We start from the raw sequence: 11,990 nt of genomic DNA, 5'->3' as shown, positions 1-11,990 counted from the left end.
CAGCAGCTAGGGAACCCTGGACCCATTTGGGACAAGACTACTTTTGCATTTCCCAATTACAGCTGAATTTACCTCAGGACACAAAATCCAAGCCCATAGCATAGCTAACAGCAGCAGTAAAAACATAGTGAACTTATCAGTGGAAGAATTTTGTAAGTCATACATTTAAGAAAATCTAAAAGCACCTTCCTATGTAACTCATCTATCCACCTGTCCACTATTATCACTATCACTCATCTATTACCCTTTTCTATATAAAAGTCCCACCAACAGCAGAAACCATGAACCTCCAAGGTTCCTCCCCCTCTCCTCCCCCCCTCCTCACAGTCACTTTCATCCTAGCCCATTCCTGCAATTCTAATAGTTTGGATGAATAGACAGAGTGCCCTTCACAGCTTGTCCAAGACATTCTCAAGATCTAAATAAAATCATTATCTACATACTAATCAGTCCTTGCCTCATAGAATGGGTGGTTAAAGCATGGCAAAGGAGACCTTCTGAAGATTTAACAATGAAAGTTCACAGAAGGTTTCAAATCTGAATGAGTGAATGGGAGCAGATTAATTTGAGATTAAATTCACAAGGAGCTAGAACTGAAGAGAATTTTCACATAAAATATGTGTTAGGAGAATCTTTCCTATACTAACTAGTCACTTTGAAAGGCAGCAAACACCACCATAATCCTTAGTACTCAGAAATAAACCCCAGTGGAGTTTAGTGTCCAGTAAGTGTAATAGTCTAAACTATATTGTGATGAATCAAATATGAGTTTCCACCTAATGGAAGTAGTCCATATCACACAGAGACACATATCACAATCTGCAGCTGCCAAGTGAGGAATGAAAACATCTATACTTTCATAAGAACAAAGCTTTATCCTAGCAGAGGGAGGCTTCAGACATTCAAAGAGAAACTCTTAGTCCATGCTTCCTCTGGGCAGTCAAGCTGCCACTTTGAAAATTGCTGTTGTATATGATTTCTAGCATATAAAAGAGTCCTATGAGATGCTACTGCACCGGAACACAGTTCCCAGGACTTTCTTGGGAGCTTCCTGGTGTTCCTCGATACTCTTTACAGAAATATTCAGAGAAAGCTTGTAAGAAAGAACATATTATCTTCTGCTCCTAATCTTTCCATGGAGACCTAAGCAGAGTCTATTCATGTACAAAAACTAAGTACAAAGTTAAAGTTTCTAAAAAATGACACAGTGAGGGAGGCTGCCTTTTGGCAGGGTTCCCATTAATGCAACAGGCTTTAGGATGCAAGACCTTGCAAAGCACAGCTGCAGTGCAGTGTTGCACATGAGTGCTTTTGTACACTGTGTGACGATAATAAATGGTGCAAGAGGCCCAGAAAACATCCTGCATGAACTGATAATACTCCCTAGAAATCTGAGCAATTCTCATTGACTCCATGGCATGCACATTTAGTCATCACTGGACCAACTCATGGGAATCCTGGGAGATGGAAAACTTTTTTCCTCTCTACACATGCAAAACATTGCATCCTAAAGCTGAACCTTCACATTAAGGACAGCTCATTTTCTTCACTAGTTAATTGTGATGTGCTTTTTCATATTTACCAGGCAAGGCTGAAAAAAATCTTTCTTTTTTTCTCATAGGCAGAGTAATTATGCCACAAACAGACAAACAAGTATGCATCCCACCAGAGCTTCCAGATTTGCTGAAGCAGTTTACAAAAGCTGCTATTCGGACCCAGCCTCCAGATCTGATACAATGGGCTGCCGAGTGAGTTAATATTTTCTTTTAAAACAATTTCACTTAAATCCAGTATTATACTTGTTTACAGGTTGTTCAGATGTAGGTCTACTTGTGGAATTCTAAGTCTGAGGTGTCTTGCTGTGTGTGCTTGGGCCTGCTGCCAACACCACCACACCGCTTTTTCAAAGTGGATTTGTGTTGTACATAAGGTATTAATGAAGCTTTCATTACAGAGGGGAAAGCATTATTTTATAAGGAGTTGCTCAAGCTTGCCACAAAGATCTTTGGTTCAGTGAAGACATTCAGGGAGGGGAAAAGTAATCCTAGAACAGTAAATATGAAATCATAAGGATTTATATCCTTGTAAAGTAATTGGAATATAGACCCGGAGTGACATTCAGCTTTCACTTCCCTGTATGTAATGTCGACAAAGGCTTCTTGCTAAGAACACAAGCTAAATAGGCATCTCACAAAGCTTTAATAAGGAAACAATATTATCATCATACGTTACCTTCCATTTAGCTTTCAGAGAAGAGGCAGATACCTTTAAAGGGTCTGGGGGTCACTCCACAGGTGGCCCAATTCCTGCTGCCATACTGCTGAAAATCAGTGCTGGCAACCCCCTGCCAACAGTTTCTAACTGAAAGTGGGTGGTAACAGAGGCTGAAAAGGGAGCAATTGAACTTATTGTCAAGCTAAATAGACTCCATTTTTTAGACTTCATTATGATTTACCACCTACTGCCTCATCTCTGAAACTGTAAAGAAGTTGTTTGCCTTTTTTCATCTTCAGTGACATTTTATAATTTGGTATGTTTTATTCAGTAAAGTAATTATTTTTCCAGATGTGGTTTTATTTGCTTGATTTTCTTGAGGTATAAATATCATGTATATTTATTCTATATGAATATTCTGCCTTTCCTCTATAGAAGAAAGTGTGTTCCGTGTTGTTTCCAAGTAGCTTTATTTCATTAATTCATTCATTCATTCATTTTTATGACTTCTCCTATAGTTGAAACTTTCAGAATGATATACATAATGCAATAAAATACAATAAAACAATTGATAAAAGTTGAAGATAATTTTTCAAGCACTAAACACCCATCTTGACCCATCACTAACAAGAGCTACACCATGATCTTTCAGACCATGTCCTATGTTTTGTCCCACTAAGGCTTGATTTGTCATGTATACCTTTTGAAAATATGCAGTATACATTCCAATCATCAAGTTGCTTTTATAATTACAGCTGTTGATAAATGCAAACACCTGTTTTGTCTCTTATGTAGCTATTTTTCTGCCATGGCCCGGGGGGGAGCTTCCCCCGGGAAGAGAACGAGCAGATCGAGTACCTTTATCAACCTGGGCAGAGCTTACTCCAGAGCTCTTGAAGGTCTTACACCAGAGAGTAAGAAACATCTCCTTTCCATTTTTGGGCAAGTACATAAGAGGCTTGTGTGTTCATAATGCATAGGTTCTCTGCTATTTTATGCAACTCTTGGATGTGGTTCACATAACTGTCTTTAGTATTATGTTTTCTCATTCATTTGCAAGATAAGATGCAAACAGAAAGCATATAATTATACAAGTTGGTGACTGGGGAAGTGTTATAAAACGGTTGACAATTTAAAAGATTCTCATGGTTCTTCAATATTCCTTTAATTGTATGCCCATTGAGCCTAACTGCCCAACCCTCCAGACATAAACAAGCTTTTTTTTTTTGCACATTTCAGTTCTAAAAAGTGAACACATATTAAAATGTAATAATTGGTAATTTGCTTACCTGAGTGTACATAAAGCCATATAGGGAACTACAACCACCTACAGAAGAATAATTTTATCATGCCATTATTACTAATAACAAGTGTGGGCAGACAGCATAGAAAAGTTCTCCTCACTACCTGGATAGATACAGCAGCAGACTAGAAATTGAGCCCTTAGTCATCTATGGTCAAGAATAGTCCTGCATTAGTTAGTACCAATTACCAGAAAAATGGGTAGCCTGAAACATATGACTTGTTATGTTTAATCTCAGCCTAGAAGTACTTCACTCCAAAAAGGAAAAATACTTTCCAAGCCTGATTGCCTGTTGCTTGTGCTTACATGGGTTGAAGCAGGGGTGCTGAACTTCAGGCTTTCAGGCCAAATTCAGTCTGCCGGGATCTCGGTCCAGAGGGCCATGCCTTTTCCCAGCTGCTGATCAGTTAGTGGTTTCACATGCATCTCTGCCTATATATGTTCCTTTCAAAAACCATGAAGAACTCTATTGAAAAAAACCATTTTAAAAGTAATTGGGGTTCCTGTAAAAAGGGCTTGCAAAGCCACCCTATTAATGTCTTGCTCAAATCAAATCCCCCACCCCCAAATATTCTTTTTGCAGTAAGGGCAGATTTTTTTTAGGTTTAGGTGCCATGTAGGGTTGAAGGTTTTATTGGAATGAGAGAAAGAATGGTTAATTCTTTCCTTCCAAACTTCAACTCAACTAGAACCCTCCTTTCCCTTGCATCATAATTAAAATGAGAACAAACCCTCCAATGGGTGAAGTGTTTTTTCTAAATTTCATTGCCCATGTGCTGTTTGGGGAGGGTGCAACTCCAGGGGGAGGTATGATTAACCCTTCCCTCCACAATTGTGATTCCCCTGAAATCACTCTCCCTTCTAGGAATTAAGCTTTGAAAAAAAGAGTCAATTGGCATTAATCCACACTCCATGCACTTGTAAATAGATTTAGGGCCCTGGAAAATAGGTTTGGGTCCAGCATTCTTGCTCTAGGAACAGTTCTGGTCTGCTGAACTTGTAAGCACACCATAATAGCAGAGTGAGACACCTTTACATATTTTCTGCAATTGGCTTGGTAGCATAATATGGAGCCTCCCAAAAGGACAGCCCTGAGAATGCGGTCCCAATTTTTCCCCTGCCAAAAATATGTCCTTGGTAAGGTAAATTCCTTGTCATTACACAGAATTAAAGAGAAAGCTCCTCTATTTTGGCCAGTTCAGAATTGTAAGAAACCCTGACACAAGAAGCACCTGAAGGAAAATAATCACTGGGTCAACATTTTTCTGAGGGTGAAGATCAACTCTGTAGGAGGGAAGGGGCACCAGCCCATGTGGGCTTCCAGGAAAAACACTAGAAGTCCAATTTGTATGCTATGTGCTTGGGACTTACCTTGTTATTCTAACCGATAGACTCAGCCTACCTTGGTGCTTTTGCTTGTGCTGGGATAACAGAAAACAATAGAAATATTCAGTAACTGAAATCTGATTTGTTCATGAAGCCTGTAAGAGTGCAGACCTATGGGTTGGGCCCTTGATGATGGTAAGCCCCAAATTCAGGGGCTTGTAGGAACAGTGGTGGACCTCCTATCTCTCTGTCCTGATTTTTTTGCTGCATTTTTCATCCTGTCAAGCAAAGGTATTTGAGAGGATGATCCAGCCTCTCCAGTCTCCTTGACTACCACTGAAAGGCCCCACTTCCCCTAATCTAAGTTTTAATTCCTGTCCTCGGAAGTCACCCAGCACACGTCTTTCTGCTCTTGTGCAAGGGGTTTGGATCTTCCACTCCCTTCTCTGAGGTCAGACCACTGGGGAACCAAACTATCCTGTGGCCCCTTAGACACAGTCCAGAGGCTGTATTGCTTCCTAAATGGTTAATTTTTTTCTAACTGTTCTTCTGACTATAAAATTCATTCATTTTACAAATTCTTAACCACTTGATATGTTACATATATGTATGCTGTATGTTTATTCTTTGATGTAGGAGATCTGTGTACATTACTGACTCATGATATGCTTCTTGTTTTGTGCTTGTGGCACATTGTACTAGTCTGAGATACAGTAAATTAAAAGCAGCTGCATGACCTTGTTTCATCATTGGGGGCTACTTTTCTGAGTTAGAATTCCACCCCCACCCCCATTTATGCTGTTTGTCATCTCAATACTTAAATCTCAGTCTCATTGTCAGGCACATCTATAAAATATATCAATATATTGGCAAACTGATACAGTGGTACCTCGGCTCACGAGCACCTTGGTTCACAAACAGATCAGGTCACAAACAAACATTTCATTAAAATTTTGACTTGGGTCACAAACTTCGCATTGGGTGGCGACCAAGATCGCAGCCACCTCCCCCCGCCCCGAGTGGGGAGATGGCCCCGATTGCAGTTGCTTTCGTGTAGGGAAGGTGTGCGTAATCACAGGCGTGCTCCTGCAGGAAAGACGGGCACCATCTCAGCCATCTCCCCCGTGGCTGTGCTGAGTTGCACTCGTCTTTCCTGCAGCAGTGCGCCCGTGATCTCACACATCTCCCCTGCATGAACGGAACTGCAATCGTGGCCATCTCCCCACTCGGGGGCGGGGGGAGGTGGCCGTGATCACAGTTGATTTCGTGCAGAGAAAGTGTGCGTGATCACAGGCATGCTCCTGCAGGAAAGATGGGCGCAATCTCAGTCATCCCCCCCTCAACAACCAGCATGAGTGGGGAGATGGCTGCAATCGTGCTGGGGGCGGGGGGGGGGGAGATGGCCAAGATTGCGCCCGTCCCTCCCTCCCCCAGCATGCCTCGTTGGCACCCATCTCTCCACCCCCCAGCACGCTGGGATGACGGGCACGATTTCGGTCATGCTGGGCAGGTGGGGAGATGGCCGAGCCTGTGCTCAGGGTGTGGGGGGAGATGGCCATGGTCTTTGTTGCTGTCACTTTGCTTCACATTTTTCTGATTTAAAAAATGGTTACAGAATGGATTAACCTTATTTACAATTAACCTTATGGGGAAATTTAACTTGGCTCAAGACCAATTTGGGTCACGACCAGAGTCCTGGAACAGATTAAGTTCGTGAGCCAAGGTACACTGTATACCCAAATGATCATTCATTCCTATTCCTAGCACAGAACTGGAAAGGGAATAATTGCACCCTGACTACTTCCTTTCTGGGAGTAATTCTGCAAGAGCTCCTTGTTGCAAAGCAGTGGCATCCTTAATGCAATCCTTGCATACCCACTAACAGTGCTGCATAATAGGACATTTCTGACCCATTCATTAGTGTGACACAGCAAGCAGACACAGCCCCAGAAAACAAAGAATGCAGAAGCATCCCAACGTGCTTAATTATATCTCAGTCCTGTGATTGCCTCATAATATGTCTTCTCTAGAGTGAGGATGGACAACTTCTAGGGACTTGATGGCAGCCATGAACCGCAGCAGAAACTACACCCCTTCTGTCGCTATCTTGCTGCTGCTAGGATACTGAAAGTCAGTCGTGCATCAGCACAAAATGAAGTTCCTTTTTGAAAGAAAATTGATGGTTTGCCACTGAAAGCTCTTTTGCTTTAAAATTGTTTCTTTTTTTTTCCCAGCAAACCACCAATCTTCCTTAGTAAAAAGAGATCCCACCACCACCACCCTGCCCGTCCTTGGTACCATGTTGCTGAATTTCAGTGATGTAGCAGTGGTTGGGGAAGTAAGGATCCCAAAGGCTGGAGTAATATGTTGCCTATCCCTTCCATAGAGTAAGCAACATGTTTACTGTCCCTGCAACTGAATTATTGCTGAAGGTGACCAAATGTATATCAAAAGTCACAATAATTTCTTCATTTATTATAAATATTATTATTTCTTTTCAGGTGGGTGGGAGGCTGATAGTCCACGTAGATGAATTAGCCCAGATGTGGAAAGTGCTCAATCTCCCTACGGATTTGTTTGACAGTATTATGAATGTTGGGCGTTTTACTGAAGAAATTGAATGGCTAAAGTTTTTAGCTCTGGCCTGTAGCTCTCTTGGAGTAGTAAGTATCCTGTTTCTTGAATTTCCAACCTGCATGTATTTTTCACATAATAGCTTAAATTTAATGGGCCCGTGCCATTTTGAGTCTGGTGGTGGACAATGCATAATTTACTAATGACAGGAAGAAGCCCCAGTGCAACTGTGCCCTGAACAACACATGGACCACCAACCTAAACGTATCTATTTGGTCACATATTATGGCATACTAGCACTGCCTTAAATGCATTTATGGGGGTTTTTTGCAATCACAAACAAGAAGCAAAAGTAAGGCTTATTGAGCTGTTCTGTGAAGATATCACCTGGGTATAATACAGAAGAGTGCCTTCATTTCCTACAAATGATTAATCTGATTGCACTTAAGCCTAACATAGATACCTTTAAGGCAGTATGAAATAAGAACAAAGCAGTAGAGACACTAGACAGGTACCACTTCAGACACCAAGTGTGTGTGGGGGGAGGTCGCTTTTTAAATTATTTTGTTGCATTAAAAAAGCTCTCAACAAATTAAAAAATATATAAAGCAAGGATGTACTGGTCTACAAGTTTTCTCCTTGGAGTGCTAGTTTTCTTCTTGGAAGGAAGTTTGTTCATACTGGAAATGTTCAAAAATGGCCTTTTCAGTTTTCTGTCTGAATTGGGCCACTCTACGGAACAACACCAGGATTGTCTAGACTAGGCCTCAGATTAAATATGTAGAGGGCATGCACACATGCATGCGTACATGCATAGAGCACCTAGTGAACAGGAAAAGGCTTGTGATTCAGTGCTGACCTCAGTTTATTAAAGCTACTTCTAAGCCCCCACCCCACTTGAGGGCAATTTATTACTCCGCCGAAAAGGGCAGATGCACAGGATTCCAAGTGAGTTTAATCACAGGTTTCTCTGCACTGTATTTGGCTAATAGGCTGCATTTTTCATTGGTCACTGCAGATCTGCCCCAAAGGTAAAAATCGATGTTTACTTTTGCTTTTGAATTATTATATACCATGACCTAATAGAATTATGAAAGATTATTTAGGCATCACTCACCTATGAATCTGTGATTACATATGTAGGAACCATACAAGTCATGGAAAGTATATTAGGAGTGATACAATATTTAATAACTAAACATTCCCAGAGTAAGCTTTGTGGAAAGGTTGCTCATTGTTTTATGTTAAAACTTCTAGCCCACTCCTGGCACTAAAATAAGCTCCATCCCTTTTTACGGCACTTATTTCATGTTGGTGTTATGAAACAGTGTTCTGTCACCAAAAGTTCTTTCTCAACAGATCAGTCATTATAAGGCTATAAATGGCTGCTGCTAATAAAGGGGGATTTAGTGCCATTTACAGTGAAGCACCTAAGGAGTTCTCCCCAAGGTACCTTGACTAAAGAACCTGCAATCATAAGGAATGAACCTTGTGGCAGACTGAAACTGTAACATGTAGACTGTGGGAAAGAGGGTTTGAAAGTAGATCTCACAATGGACAACCTTTTTTGTCCAGAATTTCCTCTGCTAAGATAATCAAACTTAACTTGGAATGTAATGACTTTTGAAAAGCTGCTTTCAGGATCAGTCCTGAATCTGAACTTTATAGCAGATGCACCTTCAATGTGTTACATATGCCCTCTTTACACACTTAATTCTCAGATGTGCTCATAGATGACTTGTCAACATAAGGTGAGATAGTAAGAGTTGTCGATGACTGAAACAATGAGGTATATAAACCATTCCATCATGAAAACCTATGGACCAGAGTAGAATTGCCATGGCCAGCCCTAAAAACAGTTCCACTTAGAGCAGCTGCAACATCTCACAGCTCATGGGTTTATTTTCTTCTTTCTCTGCTGCAGGCAGCAGAAATCTATTTTGGACTAGGCAAAAGGATAGTACAGTAACTACAGCCTTAGTCAAAACATCAAAAGATACAACTGTCTCTGGGAGGGACTTGAAAAAACTTCCTGGACTAGAATTCCCATTCATAAGACTGTAGTTTGTCTGCTTATTTATTTGATTCATACCCCATCTTTCCATCAAGGAGCTGGCACTCAAGATGGCTTTTTGTCATGATGACAATGAAAATATTTAAGGAAAAAACTTTGCAAATTTTAAAAATAATAATATTTTAGGTTTATCTAACTTAATATATTTTAGGTATTTTGTTATGTTTTACATATTTTAAAATATTGAAAATAATTGTTAATATTTTAATCTCCTACAAAATACCAGATCAGTAAAGTTGTCTAACTAGATCACATGTATTTGAAACTGTTAGGAACATATAGAACTATTGTTTTATAATTGAGTTGATTATGAACCAAAACCACTATTTCTATTGTAATTTTACATATAATAATGAGAGGGCTATCCTAGCTCAGCATAATGTCCTTCTAAGCACATTTCATCTAATCAAATTCATACAGCATTACAGAAATCTCAGAAAGCCCTGTATTGGGGCTATCCTCAAGGTTTCTTTGGCACATGGAGGTATATTTCTACATATAAAAGTCTAGTGGAGGTATGCACTGAGTTTCTAGTTATATGATCACAATGTATATTGCTAAAACATAATTAATGCATTCCTCAAAGTAGCTTACCTTTATCCATTGTATTCTCTCTTTTCCCCTTGCCCTTCTGCTTCTACCCCTCCCCCCTCAATTACTGGCCACAAGTTCAAAACATCTGGAGAATACCACATTGAGGAAGGCTATGCTACACCAAACTAGCTTTCTCCATTGAATAAGTCTGTGGCCTGCCACATAGAAATTCTTACACAGAAGATACAATAGTCCAGTTGAATTGTGAAAATGGGTCCTTGCTATTCTGTGTTACGGCTGTTAGCCAGGCTCAGAGCTATTAGATGGTAATTCTAGAAAAAGATGATAACCAGTTGCTCAATGTTGTTAATTCCAAAACTGATACCCATTATCTTTTTTTAAAAAATAGACTATTGCAAAAACTCTGAAGATAATATGTGAGGTTTTATCCAATGAGCATGACTCCGGACCAGCCCGTATCCCCTTCAGTACTTTCCAGTTTCTCTATACATACATTGCTGAAGTAGATGGGGAGATTTCAGCTTCTCATGTCAGTCGAATGCTGAATTACATTGAACAGGAGATGTAAGTAACATATAGGTGAAGTAAGTATCACAGTGTGTGACTGTTTATGTTAGCCTGGGCAACCAGGTACCCTCTGGGTTCTTCAGACAAGTAGCTCCATAAGCTCCATGGCAAAAGGTCAGGGATTACGGAGTTGTAATACAAACAATCTTGAGGGTAGCAGGCCGCCTACTCCTGGTTTATGAAATAACTGCTAATCTATTGTGGAATGTTACAGGCATAGAGAAACCTAAAGAGCTAAATCCTCTGACTCACTCATTCACAGAAGTATGTGTATAGGATTTGCACATTAAAGAAAATAACATTAAGCAGGTTCCAACATTAAGAATGCCAGGAAAATCCTAGTTTCTAATGTTGCATGTATCAAAAAACTTGATTCTGGTGCTTAGGAACGTGAATTATTTTTCCACACTGATTGCAGATTCAGCTGATTTTAGCTGGAGTACACACAGAGCTTTGCACCTTTATCCCATTTTTCCCCATGGAGATTTTTCCTAACATTTCAGTGTAACTCTCTACTCTTCTCTCCCTGCCTCATTTTGGATTTAAGGCTCCTGTGCTGTCCATGATACCAAGAATTAATCAGTTTACTGTGTGCTCTTAAATGGTAAGAAACAGGGCAAAGGTCATGTGTAAATAGTAGCTCAGTGTTCAAGAAAAATATGGTTGGTGCCACCTTGTGGCATTCATTGGCTTGCAGTCTAATTTTCAAGTGTTACTACATGGTTTGTGTCCAATGCACCTCTTTTAAAAACTGTATGCATCTGTATCTTGATTTTCTAAAGTTACTGGAACCAAGCATGGCATTTGGAAAGACAGAATATATTGCTACAGTTGTGTGTGAGAGAAAAATTTAGAATGTTTGTTTGATAAAGAACAAGTATTGCTGATTGAGCAAACCTGTATTTTTATGTTCTTTACACAGCATCGGGCCAGACGGCTTGATCAAGGTGAATGATTTTACCCAGAACCCTCGGGTCAGGCTGGAGTAGATTCTCAGTACATGTTAGTAGGACGAAGAAGAAACAGAGGATAGAATAACAGTTACAAATAGGCCAGCCTCTCCGCCTCTTTTTTCCCTTTGTGTCCGTTAATAAACAGTTTGGCAAAGCAACCAATAAGAAAGATGGAAACATAGATTGAGAAAGTACCACTGAAGTAGAGTTCTGTCTGCTGTTAACTTTCTAATGCTATGATATACACACGTCTACCCAAATAAATATAATAGTCTACTAAATACAAACCTATTATATTAAATATATTTGAGGTCCACCCTCCTCCCCTCTTGTTGCATTTTAAACTGTCTTGCAGTACAATGTATATTTGCTGGAATGTCAAAAACATCTTCAGGAAAAAATGTCAGAATTGCTTGCATGGCTT

At 40.1% G+C, this 11,990-nt stretch overlaps 1 protein-coding gene across 1 annotated transcript; it reads left to right on the top strand.

Moving 5' to 3' along the window:
- The first annotated feature begins 1,632 nt into the window (after positions 1–1,632).
- Positions 1,633–11,602, top strand: LOC123027463 (ropporin-1-like). The gene is given in 6 exon segments (XM_044438366.1): positions 1,633–1,748; positions 3,010–3,031; positions 3,033–3,128; positions 7,345–7,506; positions 10,435–10,610; positions 11,536–11,602. Coding segments are annotated over 6 exon segments (639 nt in total).
- The last annotated feature ends 388 nt before the right edge of the window (positions 11,603–11,990 follow it).

The sequence above is a fragment of the Varanus komodoensis genome, unplaced genomic scaffold, assembly GCF_004798865.1.
Source record: "Varanus komodoensis strain SLA01 unplaced genomic scaffold, ASM479886v1 scaffold32, whole genome shotgun sequence".
NCBI lineage: Eukaryota > Metazoa > Chordata > Lepidosauria > Squamata > Varanidae > Varanus > Varanus komodoensis.
This window is presented reverse-complemented; position numbering and strand designations above follow the sequence as displayed.